At 42.0% G+C, this 18414-nt stretch overlaps 1 protein-coding gene across 5 annotated transcripts in view; it reads right to left on the bottom strand.

The window, feature by feature from the left end:
* The window catches only part of IFT80 (intraflagellar transport 80), a 204193-nt gene that overhangs the window by 166128 nt on the left and 19651 nt on the right, over window positions 1-18414 (bottom strand). For all 5 annotated transcript variants that reach the window (XM_073626109.1, XM_073626112.1, XM_073626110.1 and 2 more), the window contains exon 5: window positions 14533-14643. In XM_073626109.1, coding sequence (XP_073482210.1) covers window positions 14533-14643 — 111 coding nt within the window. The remainder of the gene's footprint in view (window positions 1-14532; window positions 14644-18414) is intronic.

An 18414-nucleotide genomic window follows, 5' to 3' on the forward strand; every position in this document is an offset into this window, starting at 1 on the left:
AGTATCTGAACGGATCAATATCTGATCCGATCAGATCTATACTAGCGTCCCCAGCAGTTTAGGGTTCCCAAAAACGCAGTGTTAGCGGGATCAGCCCAGATACCTGCTAGCACCTGTGTGTTGCCCCTCCGCCCGGCCCAGCCCAGCCCATCCAAGTGCAGTATCGATCGATCACTGTCACTTACAAAACACTAAACACACATAACTGCAGCGTTCGTAGAGTCAGGCCTGATCCCTGTGATCGCTAACAGTTTTTTTGGTGAACTGGCAAGCACCAGCCCCAGGCAGCGTCAGGTTAGTGCCACTAGCGCTAACACCCACGCACGCACCGTACACCTCCCTTAGTGGCATAGTATCTGAATGGATCAATATCTGATCCGATCAGATCTATACTAGCGCCCCCCAGCAGTTTAGGGTTCCCAAAAACGCAGTGTTAGCGGGATCAGCCCAGATACCTGCTAGCACCTGCGTTTTGCCCCTCCGCCCGGCCCAGCCCACCCAAGTGCAGAATCGCTCGATCACTGTCACTTACAAAACACTAAAAACACACATAACTGCAGCGTTCGCAGAGTCAGGCGTGATACCTGCTATCGCTAACAGTTTTTTTTGGTAGCGTTTTGGTGAACTGGCAAGCACCAGTCCCAGGCAGCGTCAGGTTAGTGCTAGTAGCGTTAACACCCACGCACGCACCGTACACCTCCCTTAGTGGTATAGTATCTGAACGGATCAATATCTGATCCGATCAGATCTATACTAGTGTCCCCAGCAGTTTAGGGTTCCCAAAAACGCAGTGTTATGCCCCGTACACACGGTCGGATTTTCCAACGCAAAATGTATGATAGGACCTTGTTGTCGGAAATTCCGACCGTGTGTAGGCTCCGTCACACATTTTCCATCAGATTTTCCGACACACAAAGTTTGAGAGCAGGATATAAAATTTTCCGAAAACAAAATCCTTCGGAAATTCCGATCGTGTGTACACAAATCCGACAGACAAAGTGCCACGCATGCTCATAATAAATAAAGAGATGAAAGCTATTGGCCACTGCCCCGTTTATAGTCCCGACGTACGTGTTTTACGTCACCGCGTTTAGAACGATCGGATTTTCCGACAACTTTGTGTGACCGTGTGTATGCAAGACAAGTTTGAGCCAACATCCGTCAGAAAAAATTCTAAGATTTTGTTGTCGGAATGTCCGAACAAAGTCCGACCGTGTGTACAGGGCATAAGGGGGATCAGCCCAGATACCTGCTAGCACCTGCGTTTTGCCCCTCCGCTCGGGCCAGGCCAGCCCACCCAAGTGCAGTATCGATCGATCACTGTCACTTACAAAACACTAAACGCATAACTGCAGCGTTCGCAGAGTCAGGCCTGATCCCTGCGATCGCTAACAGTTTTTTTGGTAGCATTTTGGTGAACTGGCAAGCACCAGTGGCCTAGTACACCCCAGTCGTAGTCAAACCAGCACTGCAGTAACACTTGGTGACGTGGCGAATCCCATAAGTGCAGTTCAAGCTGGTGAGGTGGCAAGCACAAGTAGTGTCCCGCTGCCACCAAGAAGAAGACAAACACTGGGCCGTCGTGCCCAAAATGCCCTTCCTGCTGTATTCACCAATCCTAATTGGGAACCCACCACTTCTGCAGCGCCCGTACTTCCCCCATTCACATCCCCAACCAAATGCAGTCGGCTGCATGAGAGGCATTTTTATGTCCTCCCGAGAACCCCTACCCAACGAACCCCCCTAAAAAAGATGTTGTGTTTGCAGCAAGCGCTGCAGACACGACACCCGCTATTATTTTTCCTCCTGTCCTTACAATCCTGGTCTTTGCATTGGTGAATGTTTTGAACGCTACCATACACTAGTTGAGTATTAGCGTACAGCATTGCACAGACTAGGCATTCAGAGGGTCTCCCAAGATGCCATCGCATTTTGAGAGACCCGAACCTGGAACCGGTTACAGTTATAAAAGTTACAGTTACAAAAAAAAGTGTAAAAAAAAAACAAAAAAATTTATAAAAAAAATAGTTGGTGTTTTAGTGTTCTCTCTCTCTCTATTCTCTCTCTATTGTTCTGCTCTTTTTTACTGTATTCTATTCTGCAATGTTTTATTGTTATTATGTTTTATCATGTTTGCTTTTCAGGTATGCAATTTTTTATAATTTACGGTTTACTGTGTTTTATTGTTAACCATTTTTTACGCCATTCACGACTTTGAGTGGTTATACCAGAATGATGCCTGCAGGTTTAGGTATCATCTTGGTATCATTCTTTTCAGCCAGCGGTCGGCTCAACAGGGAACCTGAGAATGCAGCCGGTGATTCGTCCAGCTGACCATAGAGCTGATCAGAGACCAGAGTGGCTCCAAACATCTCTATGGCCTAAGAAACCGGAAGCTACGAGCATTTTATGACTTAGATTTCGCCGGATGTAAACAGCGCCATTGGGAAATTGGGAAAGCATTTTATCACACCGATCTTGGTGTGGTCAGGTGCTTTGAGGGCAGAGGAGAGATCTAGGGTCTAATAGACCCCAATTTTTTTAAAAAAAAAAGAGTACCTGTCACTACCTATTGCTATCATAGGGGATATTTACATTCCCTGAGATAACAATAAAAATGATTAAAAAAAAAAAAAAACGAAAGGAACAGTTTAAAAATAAGATAAAAAAGCAAAAAAATAATAAAGAAAAAAAAAAAGCACCCCTGTCCCCCCCTGCTCTCGCGCAAAGGCGAACGCAAGCGTCGGTCTGGCGTCAAATGTAAACAGTAATTGCACCATGCATGTGAGGTATCACCACGAAGATCAGATCGAGGGCAGTAATTTTAGCAGTAGACCTCCTCTGTAAATCTAAAGTGGTAACCTGTAAAGGCTTTTAAAAATGTATTTAGTTTGTCGCCACTGCACCTTTGTGCGCAATTTTAAAGCATGTCATGTTTGGTATCCATGTACTCAGCCTAAGATCATCTTTTTTATTTCATCAAACATTTGGGCAATAAAGTGTGTTTTAGTGCATTAAAATTTAAAAAAGTGTGTTTTTTCCCCAAAAAATGCGCTTGAAAAATCGCTGCGCAAATACTGTGTGAAAAAAAAAATGAAACACCCATCTGTAGGGCATTTGCTTAAAAAAAATATATATATATAATGTTTGGGGGTTCAAAGTAATTTTCTTGCAAAAAAAATAATTTTTTTAATGTAAACAAAAAGTGTCAGAAAGGGATTGTCTTCAAGTGGTTAGAAGAGTGGGTGGTGTGTGACATAAGCTTCTAAATGTTGTGCATAAAATGCCAGGATAGTTCAAAACCCCCCCAAATGACCCCATTTTGGAAAGTAGACACCCCAAGCTATTTGCTGAGAGGCATGTCGAGTCCATGGAATATTTTATATTGTGACACAAGTTGCGGGAAAAAGACAAATTTTTTTTTTCTTTTTTGCACAAAGTTGTCACTAAATGATATATTGCTCAAACATGCCATGGGAATATGTGAAATTACACCCCAAAATACATTCTGTTGCTTCTCCTGAGTACGGGGATACCACATGTGTGAGGCTTTTTGGGAGCCTAGCTGCGTATGGGACCCCGAAAACCAAGCACCGCCTTAACGCTTTCTAAGGGCGTAAATTTTTGATTTCACTCTTCACTGCCTATCACAGTATCGGAGGCCATGGAATGCCCAGGTGGCACAAACCCCCCCCCCAAATGACCCTATTTTGGAAAGATGCCTTTTGGTCTTGGCTCTGCACCTGCCATGTCCCAATGTACCATTCACATGTAAGTGTTTTAGGGTGACCCACCCCGCTTTCGCTGCTATTATGAGTTACTAGCTAGACTCACTTTATGTTGTATTACATTTTTAGAAATCCCTGACCACCTGGCCCCTGATGAGTGTGTTCTACACGAAACGCATCGGGCTTTTGGGATACCAACATATGCTGACATTACAACATCTCAAGAACAATTATTATGGTTTTCATATACTATATTTATTTATTTCGTTGTGCTGTGGTATTGTTTTTTGTACATATTATGTAATCTTTGTACATGCACTAAATTTCTCTATCAGACCACTATGTGGCGCCAAGCGGATTGTACCCTTGATGCCGATCGCTTATGCACAAATACATGTGTTGTGATTTTGGAATGATATTTATTATAATGTCCTTCTCCACAGTATGTGGTTCTGTCTTGAATTGTTTTATGCATGTTACTTGATTAATAAAATTGCACTGCTACCCCTGGTACCTACATGGTTTCCATGACCTCATTTAAAGTCCCAACTCTTATTTATGTTCGCATACAGGGATGGAGGCACCTTTTGGTGCCTCATTTAAAGTCCCACTTCCCCCCTTTTCCCCTTCTTAATCTATTTTGGAAAGTAGACACCCCAAGCTATTTGCTGAGAGGTATAGTGAGTATTTTGCAGAGCTCACTTTTTGTCACAAAGTTTTGAAAATTGAAAAAAGAAAAAAACATTTTTTTTTCTTGTCTTTCTTCATTTTCAAAAACAAATGAGAGCTGCAAAATACTCACCATGCCTCTCAGCAAATAGCTTGGGGTCTACTTTCCAAAATGTAGTCATTTGGGGGGGTTTGTGCCACCTGGGCATTCCATGGCCTCCGAAACTGTGATAGGCAGTGAAGAGTGAAATCAAAAATGTACGCCCTTAGAAATCCTGAAGGCAGTGATTGGTTTTCGGGGCCCGGTACGCAGCTAGGCTCCCAAAAAGTCCCACACGTGGTATCCCCATACTCAGGAGACGCAGATAAATGTATTTTGGGGTGCAATTCCACATATGCCCATGGCCTGTGTGAGCAATATATCATTTAGTGACAACTTTGTGCAAAAAAATAATAATTTTGTCACTTTCCCGCAACTTGTGTCAAAATATAAAATATTCCATGGACTCAACATGCCTCTCAGCAAATAGCTTGGGGTGTCTACTTTCCATAATGGGGTCATTTGGGGGGGTTTTGTGCCATCTGGGCATTTTATGGCCTTCAAAACTGTGATAGGTAGTGAGGAGTGAAATCAAAAATGTACGCCCTTAGAAATCCTGAAGGCGGTGATTGGTTTTCGGGGCCCCATACGCGGCTAGGCTCCCAAAAAGTCCGACACATGTGGTATCCCCGTACTCAGGAGAAGCAGCTGAATGTATTTTGGGGTGCAATTCCACATATGCCCGTGGCCTGTGTGAGCAATATATCATTTAGTGACAACTTTTTGTAAATTTTTTTTTTTTTTGTCATTATTCAATCACTTGGGACAAAAAAATTAATATTCAATAGGCTCAACATGCCTCTCAGCAATTTCCTTGGGGTGTCTACTTTCCAAAATGGGGTCATTTGGGGGGGTTTGTACTGTCCTGCCATTTTAGCACCTCAAGAAATGACATAGGCAGTCATAAACTAAAAGCTGTGTAAATTCAAGAAAATGTACCCTAGTTTGTAGATGCTATAACTTTTGCGCAAACCAATAAATATACGCTTATTGACATTTTTTTTACCAAAGACATGTGGCCGAATACATTTTGGCCTAAATGTATGACTAAAATTTAGTTTATTGGATTTTTTTTTATAACAAAAAGTAGAAAATATAATTTTTTTTTTCAAAATTTTCGGTCTTTTTCCGTTTATAGCGCAAAAAATAAAAACCGCAGAGGTGATCAAATACCATCAAAAGAAAGCTCTATTTGTGGGAAGAAAAGGACGCAAATTTTGTTTGGGTACAGCATTGCATGACCGCGCAATTAGCAGTTAAAGCGACGCAGTGTCAAAATTGTAAAAAGTGCTCTGGTCAGAAAGGGGGTAAATCCTTCCAGGGCTGAAGTGGTTAATGGGTTATAGGCTACCTTCAGGTGTTGACACTAGTAAACCCAATCAAGGAAGTTTACTCCCTCCCTTCCAGGAGCACATCAGTTTTTGTAGCAAAGCAATATACTTAAATCTCAAAAAAGATGGGAGGGACCTCTGTGTCCCATGATGTACTTCAAGAAAAGGATTTTACGGGTAAGCTGTTATAAAGATCCTATTTTCTTTATCGTACATCATGGGACACAGGGCCCTAAGTAATTACTTAATGTGACGTCCCATAGCAATGCTACTTGAGGGGAGGGAGACACAACCCGCAGGGTACCCCCAGACTTGAGGATCTATACTGCTGCCTGCAGCACAATGCGCCCAAAGGCGATATCCTCATACCTCCTTACATCCACCTGATAAAATTTTGTGAATGTATGCACTGAAGACCAAGTTGCAGCCTTGCAGATCTGAGCCATGGAGGCCTGGTGAAGCACTGCCCAAAAAGCACTAACCAACCTGGTAGAGTGCACCTTAACTTGAAACGGGGGAATCTTACCCCTTAAATCAGAAGTTTGTAATATCACTTGTCGAATCCACTTAGCAACAGTGGATTTCGACGCTGCCTGTCCTTTCTTAGGAACCTTTGGCAGAATAAATAAGACATCAGTCTTACGAATCTGAGCAGTTGCCTTTAAATAGATTTTCACTGCTTTCACCGCATCAAGACAATTTAGTGACTTTTCTTCCGTGGGACATGGTTTTGGAAAAAATGATGGCAGGACAATATCTTGGTTCAGGTGAAAACCTGAGACCACTTTTGGCAAAAAGCCTGGACGAGGGCGTAACACCACTCTGTCCTCATGAAGAATCAAATATGGCTCTTTACAAGAAAGAGCAGTCAATTCCGAAACCCTCCTTGCTGAGGATACAGCAACCAAAAATACCAACTTCCTTGTCAGGACTAAGGGAATATGTTGTATCGGTTCAAATGGCTGTTTTTATAATACAGACAAAACTAAGTTTAGGTCCCAAGGGTTCAAGGGAGGTTTGACAGGCGGATTAAGCCGCGTTACCCTTGTATAAAACCCCAGACTAAAGAATGAGTAGCAAGTGGTCTTTGAAATAAGACAGATAAAGCTGAGACTTGGCCTTTAATAGTACTCAAGGCCAATTTCATTTCTACCCCTAATTGTAGAAAGGCAAGAATTCTGCCTATGATATATCTCAGAGGGTGCCAACCCTTGGATTCACACCAGGAAACATAAGCCCTCCAGACTATAATATATAGTTCTGGAAGCTGGCTTCCTTGCATTAATCAGGGTAGAGATAACTGACCCGGAAAGCCCATGTTTCTTCAGAATGTGGGTTTCAATAGCCAAGCCATTAAATTTAGAGACCGTAAGGAAGGATGGAATATCGGTCCCTGAGAGAGCAGATCTGGCCGTAGTTGGAGGGACCATGGGCCCTCCACTGCCATCTTTACGATTTCTGCATACCATTACCTTCTGGGTCATGCTGGTGCCACCAGAATTACTAGCTTTCTTTCCAGGTTGATCCTGCAAAGAAGTCGTGGCAGCAACTGAATAGGGGGGAATGCATAGATTAGTGAGAACTGATCCCATGGGGTCACTAACGTATCTGTTCCGCATGCGAGTGGATCCCCTGTTCTGGCCACAAAGTTGACTAACTTCATGTTGAACCCGGACGCTAGAAAATCTACGTCCGGAGTCCCCCATCTTTAGCAAACAGCCCGAAATATGTTGGGGTGAAGAGACCATTCCCCTGGGAATAACTGCTGGCGACTTAAGTAGTCTGCCTGCCAATTTTCTACTCCCAGAATGAAGACTGCCGAAAGGCACGGAACATTCCTTTCTGCCCAAGTTAGAACATAGTTCTGCGCTGAGAGACTTTTGGTGCCCCCTTGGTTATTGATATAGGCCATAGCCTATCCGTGGATTGAATCCTGACAGGGGAATCCCGTAATCTGAAAGTCCAGGCCTTTAGTGCCAGACGTACTGCCCAAATCTCTAGGATATTGATAAGCAAGATTCTTTCGTTTCTTGACCACTGTCCTTGGACAGTTGCCTTTTCTAGTACTGCTCCCCAGCCTGAAAGGCTGGCGTCCGTCATTACCACTTTCCAGATGACTGGTCTGAAGGATTTTCCTTTCAGCAGATTCTGGGTTAGTAACCACCAAGTGAGGCTTTGGGACACTCTTGGGGACAGCTGCTTTGGCAAGTCTGAAGCTTGAATTGTTTTGTTCCAAGCAGACAGGATACTGTTTTGCAACAGTCTTGAATGAAACTGGACATAGGAAACTGCTTCGAATGAAGCCACCATGGTTCCTAGTAACCTCATGCAAAGGCGAATGGAGGGATCGCCATTTCACCTGACCATCCACACCAGCTCTCTTATGGAGTTGATCTTTGCCTGAGGCAAGAACACCCTTTCCTGGGCTGTGTCTATGATCAGACCCAAGTACTCCAGCCTTTTTAGAGGTATTAAGGAATATTTCTCTAGGCTGAGAATCCAACCCAAACTTTTCAGATAGTTGGTTGTAATGCGTACGCTTTGCTCCAAACGAGCCACCGACTGATCTATTAGCAATAGATCGTCTAGGTACGCTAAGACTGTTATGCCCTGTGCCCTTATCCTGGGTAGAGGTGGGGCCAGCACTTTGGTGAACACCTGGGGTGCTGTGGCTAGCCCGAAGGGCAGGGCTACAAACTGGAAATGCTGCTGTTCTAACTCGAACCGCAGAAACTTTTGATGAGCAGGAAATATAGGGACATGCAGATATGCATCCCTGATTGATGCCAAAAGTTCTCCTCCTAGAAGGATAGAGACTACTGACCTGATTGTGTCCATGTGAAAGGAGCGGATCTTCAGGAACTGATTTAGATTTCTTAGATCTAGAATGGGTCTGACGTCTCCATTTGGTTTTGGTACCATGAAAAGATTTGAATAAAACCCCAGATCTTGCTCTTTTGTGGGGATCTCTATGATCACCCTTTGAGAAATTAATCGGTCTAGTGCCTGAAACAGATTGTCTCTTCTCTGGATCTTTGGGATCGCTTGACCTTAGGAAGCGAGATGGTGGAAAGTCCCGAAATTTCAGCTTGTACCCCAGGGTTACCGTGGAGATGACCCATCTGTCCTGAATTTCCTCTTTCCAGACTTCTGAAAACTGCAGAAGTCTTCCCCCCACCTTGGTGAGGAGGGTTGCCTCTTCATGATGAGGCTTTAGGATTCTGTTTTGCAGTTTTCCGACCCCATGACTTCTTTTGAGCCTGGGTTTGACCCTGAGGTTTTCCAGCGTGGAAATGCGATTCGAGATCCTAATGCTTGGGGGTGAAACCTTTAGTATCGTTTTAGTTTTTGTGGTGTCTTTTTTGGCAGGCATAGTCCTAAGTACAAAAACAGAGGCACTATACAAATTTGCACTTAATTGCTGAAAATAGTCATGACTATTAAAGCCACTATAAAGTTCAGCCTAGTGCTGGGAAAAGAGTGTCATTCCTGTATTAGGAATGCCAGTTTTGCAACCCATACATGTCCCACAGCTCTTGTGTCCTTGTGTTGCAGGCTGCCTGCCTCTTCCTCATCAGCCAAGGAGAGACTGTCACAGCTGTGGTATTTATCTGTTTTAGCCTGCCGTGTGTCCTCATGGACATTCACGGCACCGCATGTAGGCCCTGCCCCCTCCAAGAAAAAATCCCACCCCTTTTTCTATTTGTAATGTTCCGGTGCCTGTGCGCAGCATGTTTTGGATTCCAGACCCAACATGAGGGGCGGGGAGGGGAGGGGAGGGGAGGCAGAGATCCATTCAGCAGTAGGCACAGATATAGTAAGAAAAAACAGCCACAGTAAAACATTAGCGGTATTAGCGGGACCTCCGCACTTCTGTCCTCCTAACCCTCTGCTCCCATCAGGGAGAAGAAAACACTTTTGCAGCTTTCTCTTACCTTGCAGAGTCTCCCTCTACACGCTGCTGCAACCAGACATGGACTGAGCTTACAGTGAAGACAACAGAGTAAGGTATGTACATAGACTTCCTCTAGTGGAGATTTAAGGCATGACAACATTTTTTCCCTAATGGAAGAAATACATAGATGTTTTTTAATACCCAAGTTTCTTCCCTTACCTTATCCTCGCCGCAGGATTTGCTGAATTAACAAACAATCCAACCTTCACCCATCACGGCGGGCTGCGTAGCAAACCTTCAAGGACTGGGTCCCTAAAACGGGCTTCCAACTGCCTTGGACCTGTAAAGAGCACCCCACCAGGAAAGCTTTAGGTAATGTAACAAGACCTAAGCCCTGGGTTCCTGGGGTCCAGACCTATAAAGAGGCGTTACAGGCAAAACCTTGCGCTTCGTATACGAGGCCCAAGGTACCATCCCTTTAGGCCTCAATGGCACTTTGGATGAATCTGGTCTATGGAGGCTATTTAAATCCAGCATGGATCCTTCCTGGAGCTCCTCAAAGCACATCTTCACTAGTGACCAATACCTTTAGACACTGGCAAAAAAACTGATGTGCTCCTGGAAGGAGGAGGGATTATATAGAGAGTAAACATCCTTGATTGGGTTTACCCGTGTCAACACCTGAAGGTAGCCTATAAGCCATTAATTACTTAAGGCTCTGTGTCTCATGATGTACGATAAAGAAATTTTGTTTGTGATGTGCGTTGCCCTTCCATGTGCACCTTACTGCAAAGGCTAGTTATAGGTTGGAGTGGGTGCCACCGATTTGTACTTCCACTGGCATATGAATGCATCAAATGAACTTTGCTAACCTAGAACACTGATAGAGAAATTACCTTTGTGGCCTGTTAGGGCTTACTAAAAGAGAGCTGGCATTTCTAGACAGCAGGTGAATTTGCCATGGCTGTGACCTCACTGGTATACTAAGTACAAGAAAGCATTCATGAAGAAATCTTTCCATTTGCAACCCAAAAGCCTTCTGAGAAGTAAAATTGCTCCCAACAGTGGCCTTTGTATGTTTGTGCAGAAGTGATAAAAACCTAAAACTGCAGTTATTTTTTGTGAGCTGATGCTTTAGTTTAAAGGATGTCCTACACAACTTCTACTTACTTCAGTTTGGCTTGGCAAATCTTAATTCCAGAGATCAGCAAGTTTACAGAATAAGCCGTCCATAGATTGGTAGAATTTTGAATTAAAATTTCTAGGAAAAGAACATTCTAAGAAAGTTTAGTTTGTTTTACTAATCATTAATGGGTCAAATTGACATCCGCAAGGACGAGAAAATTTTAAGGAGCATGACGGAAAAATTTTCTTGAATGAAAACATTTCTAACAGTGTATGTGGTTTTCATTCAGTAAAGTTCATTCATTCTAAATTCAAATGTTAAAAACAAAATCTTTCTAAAAACTTTTGAATATTCTGAGAATTTTTGTATGCATTTTCCTAAGACTTTTCGTTCTAAATTCTAATAATCTATAGCCAGCTTAAATCTCAGTGATTTTCTGGATAAATCTGTTATGTAAATGAAAGCTTTAACAGTCAGGTAAAATGTTTACTAAAAGTAAACTAGAGGATTTTGATAAAATCAGTGCAAAAGGAAAATTTACACTGCTTTCCAGTAGCTGAATAACAACTGAACATTTTTAAATTGATTTCTAGATCTTTCTGATCATACAAGAAGTTGAAAATAGCCGAGGCCATTCACATTTGATCATTTAGAATTGTTCTTGTACATGAAGGTACAGTCATAAAAAGCACAAACCTCAAAAGGTCTGCTATAAGTCTATTCAAATTAGTGCTAATTGGTGGTTAACTCATTAGGAGTAGGTAAGAGTTGCAGTGGTCCAACAGAATATCACAGCTAAAAAAAAATCCATTCTAGAGAGTGTAAGGTAAAAGAGAGGTTAGAGATGATCTAAAAATGTGTGCGGGCAATGAGAGATGAAATATTTCCGGTGTGTCTCTTACTGGCTAGAGAAAGGTAGTGTGATCATCTGAATTAATTAAATTACATCCCAGACAATCCTCCAAGTTTGGATGAAGTTACCACTTGGATCACTCTTTTCTGTAAATTCATGCACATCCCAGCAGTGCCTGTCATCTATATCAGATATAATAATAAAAAAAATAAAAAAAATACATTCTATAGGATACTACTAAATGGGCAAGCAAGTTTGCCTTTGGTGTACATTAAATGCTAAAAATAAGGTTTCAAAAAATCGTAGACACAGATAGCAGACGTGCCACAAACTTCATATTTAGTCTGTGTTTTGTTTCAAAAGGGATATGAGTCATGAGCTTCATACAGCCTGAGAAAAGCTGTGGGTGGCGAAATAGTCTTCTCGTTTACTAAAGTATTAACCGCTATCACCTCTTAATAAAAGCATGTTATTTATGTACTGTATATATAAGCTTCAGAAAGGGACTCAATATATTGAATCAATTTTCAGTTGAATATCCTCCTTCAAAATCCTGAATACCATCTACTTGTGGATTTTCAATAAAGGGAATAATAAAATCATAAAAATGGCTAATGGTGCGCTGTTCCTTTAAATAGTGAACTGATGTGATAATGAACAAAGTAAAGTGAATAAACAAGCTATCTACCCAAGTGTTCAAACAAAGTATGTGTGTGAACAATATGATAGCAACTTAATGATGCAAATAAGAAGGTAGATATCTTATTTATTCACTTTATTTTGTTCATGATCACATCAGTTCACTATTTAAAGTAACAGCGCACCACTGACCATTTTTATTACTTTATCCCTTCCAAGATTTGAGTTGCAGCAGTTCCATACCAGAGTAGCGCAGAGATGTTTTTATTTAAATAATAAGATCATACCTAGTCACAGCAAAAAAGCTGTATTTAAAACAATCACATACATTCACAGAGGTCATCAACCAAATGCAAAGAAATGGAAAAGTAAAAATGATGTCCACAGGAATTAGTAGGGTTTTTCCTTAAAGCAAAACCGTTTTTCTTTACAGTGGCCCCACCAGAACAACATACTTACCCTTGTCCCCTCGCCAATCCATTCAACTGCCAGTAGTGAAGGAAAATGACCAATATATCTGGGTATAGGAAAGCATGTGACTCACTGAACTGCTTCCCACATGACAGAGCTGATGCTTGGAGAATGGCCACTTAGGCACCCAACACTGTTGCATAGTTGCACAGAGAAAGTCCTTAACCTGTGTAAGTCATGACCCAAACCTTGGACAGTTCTCCCTCTTTAATTCTGGTTGCCAAACAGATAAGCCAAAGAGCAAAAGGAAGGTACATATTGTATGTGCAGCTTGGTGAGGTCAACATTAAAGTGAACCTGTTGAACTGTATGGGCAAAGCATAGGATCACTAAGTTTTCCAAATTGCTTCAGAACAATGAATCTGAGGACTCCTTTCAGTTTTCACCTTTTATAAAAACAGTTCTATCCTGGAACCCTGAGCATTGAATATTACAGTTCCAAAATGCAATATTACACTCTTGACATGAAGCTGCTCCCCACCTTACCCTTCTTCCTGCCCAAGTTCTATATGACTACACCTTTGAAGATATGAATTACCACTGTATCTTACACACTATAAATAAACACATATAAACACACACACCCGCCTTTAAAATGTGAGCCCCACCACCTTTTAGGGTAAATATTATGTTACTTTAATAACAGATAGACAGCAGGATAGCATGGTGATGAACAATTAGGCTTCATGCAGGGCGTAAACAAAAAAAAAAAAAAAACCTGCTGCTTTTACAGGAATTTGACTTTTTTTTTCAGCCTCAGCCTCTAAATACACCTCTATTTTAGCCTATGTGGCCAAGCACACATAGGCATTTACAGGCATATAACAGAAAACAGAAGCATTTAGTAGCTAAAAAATAAATTTGCATCACCAATGAATTCAGGAGAGGAGCAGAAAAAAAAAAGTTTAACGTCCCTACGTGTGTAAATGTGCCAAACTGCTAGGCACGTTTAGTGCTTGAGCTTTCATTCCAACTACCAGAATAAATTAAAGCGTTTGTTATCCCAACACTTCATATCCCTGATATGTGCCTGCTGTCTCATGTACTTGTAGGAGAAAGTATCCTGTTCTCTTTGTAATTCCTTCATTTATGTGAAATCCCTGGTGTTCCTGCCAGTCCCTCGGCTTTCCTATTAAAAACTGACCACATTAAGCAGAACACATTGTGGTCAGTTCTCTAGTTGTGCTGGGAACTCGGCCTGCTGTCCTCCAATGATCAGACTTGCCCTGACATTCCCCCAATGCACAACCTGTCACTGCGAAGCTCAGTGTGCTGCTACTTCTCCTCCCCCAGCTCTTATGCAGCTGAGAACAGAGGAAATGTGATCATTTATAAAAAAGGGAAAAAAGGTATTCATAATGTTTTTATTATATCTATACAAAAATGTTTGCCTTTCATTTCTATTTTAAACTGAATGGGTTGTTTTACAAGGTGGTCGTTTACAATCACTTTAATATTCTGACCAATGGAATGACTGAATGCCCAAACGCTTGACGTGCATAAACATGTCTAAACGTGTTTGCAAAATGCAGCTTTAGGTGTGTTTAAGCTGCTTTTTCCTCCCCTGAAGCAAAGGTGTCCAGGGGAGGAAAGAAAATGTCCTGTGTGCATGATTCCCCTAAAGCGATGGATTTGGCAAAAGGACTGATACTGGTAACAGATCACATCATTGCAAAAACAATAAAATGGCTAATAAAATTACAGAGCGACATTATTTTACCTGTAACCAGTGCTGTCCCATCAAAATTCCAGCGGGCAGTAAGTACTGCTCCAGAGTGAGCCTCCACACTTTTCTCCACTCTGCCAACCTTAGTAATTAAATGGAATTTTCCTAGAAGTCAAAAGACAGGGAGCATTAATGCACAACATCTTCAAAGAATATTTTACATATCTGCAGGTCTTATTAAAATTGTTTTACTGAAATTACAACTTCCTTATAAATAACAGCCAGGGTTCTGGTATTTTGAATAATTATTGTGTCCAGTTTGGAATAATTATTGTGTCCAAATTGCCTATCTATCGGAGAGCTGTGACCTGAGTGGCTGTTGGCCACAGCACTGAGTTTTAGAGATGAGGCTTAATGGTGCATATAATCAATCTTATGAAGCATCAAATGGGTGTTTCCAATCTCTGCAGAAGAAATACTTTGGAGGATCATTAGTGCCTATGAAAACTTAGCCCAGAAACCATTTTAGAGGAAGTAAAAGAAGAAACTTCCAAATTTGGGGTGGAACGATCTGCCTTGATTAGAAAGGTTTTGGTACCACAACTGCTGGCTGGTACAGAATTAAACCCATTGATTTAACAGTTTCCCCAAAAAAGTTACAAGCAAGTATGATGTGAATGATAACTGTCACAGTTGCTTGGGCTTCTAACCAAACTGTCAAGCCATCAAATAGCTAATGTCATAACAGATCACACGTGCAGCGCCATGGCAACTGGCTAATATGGCAGCTTCTTAGTTCCAATTTATTGAAAACCTGTGTTTCTTGGCTTACTGGGGAAACCTCCAAGAACTCAGAGCAGTCACAGAGAGAACCTCAGAAAGCATGCGTTCATTGAATGAATGGAGAGACCTCCATGATTTTAGTATCAGGCCTGAATCTAATGCCGCGTACACACGGTCGGACTTTTCGTCTACAAAAGTCCAACGGACGCCGACGGACTAAAGCTGGCTGGTAATCCGTTCGTGTGTGGGCTTCTCCGGACTTTCAGCAGACTTTTTCAGCCTCAAATCCGACGGACTTTAGATTTGAAACATGCTTCAAATCTTTACGTCGTAACTACGACGGACCCGAAATCCGCTCGTCTGTGTGCTAGTCCGACGGATAAAAACCCATGCTAGGGCAGCTATTGGCTACTGGCTATGAACTTCCTTATTTTAGTCCGGTGTACGTCATCACGTACGAATCCGTCGGACTTTTGTGTGGTCGTGTGTAGGCAAGTCCGTTCGTTAGAAAGTCTGCTGCAAGTCCGCCGAAAGTCCGCCGTAAGTCTGTCGGACAGGCTGTCGGACTTTTGTAGACGAAAAGTCCGACCGTGTGTACGCGGCATAACAGTAGCTGTAGATAGAAAATCTTCCAAGTGAACAAAAACCATCAGAGCTCAAAAGGTATGCCGCGGAAGGGGTTATAGACTCAAAGGGACTGGTTCTCAATTTTTTATGTGCCTAGTGTCCATTTCTTCTGTAGATAGCAGTAGGTAACTTACTATCAAGCTGCATCTGCATCAATGAATGACAAAAAAAATATATATATATATATATATATATATATATATATATATATATATATATATATATATATATATATATATATATATATATATATTTAGTATATTTAGTATATATATTTGCTAATAGAAGGACAAATAGTTTAAAAATCTACTTTCTGGAATCACAGTTTCCTGTGCGTATCCTTCCTGGAATTTACCTGCGGTGCCCTTTACACAACCTCATCTTGTGATTTGTGATATCACAGTTATTGGGTCTGAAATGCTAACCTATGACTCACAGATTGGAATAATTCTCGGACTCTTATGCCATTTCCCGTCTAGGATAGAATAGTCACGCCATAACCAACGACCACAAAATCACCAAGTGAAACAGTTACTTAAAGTAAAACGTCAGTTTTATGAAGAATAGAATTACCCCTGCATATAAGTTTCTAGTTATTTATAAAGCAGTGATCTACAAAACTACAAACATGGAGGAATGGCTTCTGACAAATTTCTGAAAAACTGGCCAAAATTTGGCAAACATGCAGGGTAACAAGTCTGCAGGTCTGTATTACAGGTAATTCCTGTAGGTTCACCAGTGTTACAGCATGCTACTAATACTGCAGTTCTCTCTCAAATTCCAATTTAGCAGCTTCATAATTATGGCAGACCTGAGTACAGTACAGTAAGAACAACAAGTCATGGAATCCAGAAGTGCCAAACTAATGGATGAATACAATGAACGTCACACAAGCTTTTATCAATTAATCAAACTGTAAAACATGATAAAAACTGAGAAAAATGAGGCATATAATAATTAAAATAAAGAATATGCAACCTGAATCTACTATTAGCTGTAGATAAGTGATGAAACTTCCTACATGTCAGCATATCACAGCGAGAATACCAGTATGAAATGGGAAAACCTGTTCTTGGTGGCTGACTGGAGAGATGTCTAGGATTTAAAAAATTTGACATGAATCTACCAGTGCTCATTGGATGTCTGGGCAGACTTCCAGAATTGAATATATTCGGCATGAATCTACCAGTAGCTGTTGAAAGAAAAAATATTTGAAACAAACAGAAACACCAAAGCTGAAGATGACATGTCTGCTGTCCTAAAGGACAATAGAAAAAACAGAGGCATGATGGTTATGGATGGAGTTATCCTATGAAGACCAAAGTCTTCCACTTTACCCTGTGGACTCATTCCCTCACTGGCCCTGAATGCTGCCGAATCTTGCTCTCTAGGTATGGTGCGGGGAGGTAGGCAATATTTTACCCTTAAAGTGGTTGTAAAGGCAGAAGGTTTTTTTAACTAAGATAAAAAGCCTTCTGTGAGCAGCAGCCTCCTCAGCACTCTCTAATACTTGTTGGGGTCCCTCTATGTCCAGCGATGTCCATGAGTGTCTCAGCCGTCCAAGATTTACCCTCCTGATTGGCTGAGAAACAGCAGCGGCATCATTGGCTGCTGTCAATCAAAGTCAGCTAGCCAATCAGGGGAGAGAGGGGGCGGGGCTAGGTTGGGGCTCCATGTCTGAATGGACACAGGGAGCTGTGACTCGGCTCAGGTGCCCCCCCATAGCATGCTGCATGCTGTGGGGGCTCTGAACAGGAGGGAGGGGGGCCAGGATCAGAGAAGAGGGACCCGAGGAGGATCCAGGCTCCTCTGTGCAAATCCACTGCAACAGAGTAGGTAAGTATAACGTGTTTGTTATTTTTATGGAGAAAAAAACGAGACATTACAATCACTTTAAAGAAAGCAGTGTACTGCTCTGAAGAGTAACTTACTAACGGACATATCAGCATGGATGTCACACCACTGCCTTAACCGCTTAAGGACCAGTTGCCGCAGTTATACTGCGGTAATGTGACACGATCCTGCAAATCGCCATAGGCGTACGTCAGCTCGTACACTGCGATTTGTGGGTGCACGCCCACTGGCCAGCAGGGGAGCCAATTAGCAGTTGGGGCGGACGCGATGTCTGCCGGCCACCTGGGATCGTTCCCTGCAGAGACAGAATGGGGATCTACCTGTGTAAACAAGATAAATCTCTGTTCTGACAGGGGAGATCACACAGGTCCTGGTCTTTCTGCTATGCAGGAAAAGGGATCTGTGTGTTTTCCCCAGTCACACAGTCCCCCATACAGTTAGGGAACACAGTTAACCCCTTGATCGCCCCTGATGTTAAGCCCCCTTCCCCGTCAAGGTCATTAGTACAATAACAGTGCATATTTTTAAGCATATTTTTAGCACTGATTACTGTAATAATGTCATTGGTTCCCAAAAAAGTGTCAAAAATGTCAGGTGTCTGATCTGTCCGCTGCAATGTCGCAGTCCCTCTAAAAAAACTGATCGTCGCCATTACTAGTGAAAAAAAAATAA

This window comes from Aquarana catesbeiana, linkage group LG04 (genome assembly GCF_042186555.1).
Source record: "Aquarana catesbeiana isolate 2022-GZ linkage group LG04, ASM4218655v1, whole genome shotgun sequence".
Lineage (NCBI taxonomy): Eukaryota > Metazoa > Chordata > Amphibia > Anura > Ranidae > Aquarana > Aquarana catesbeiana.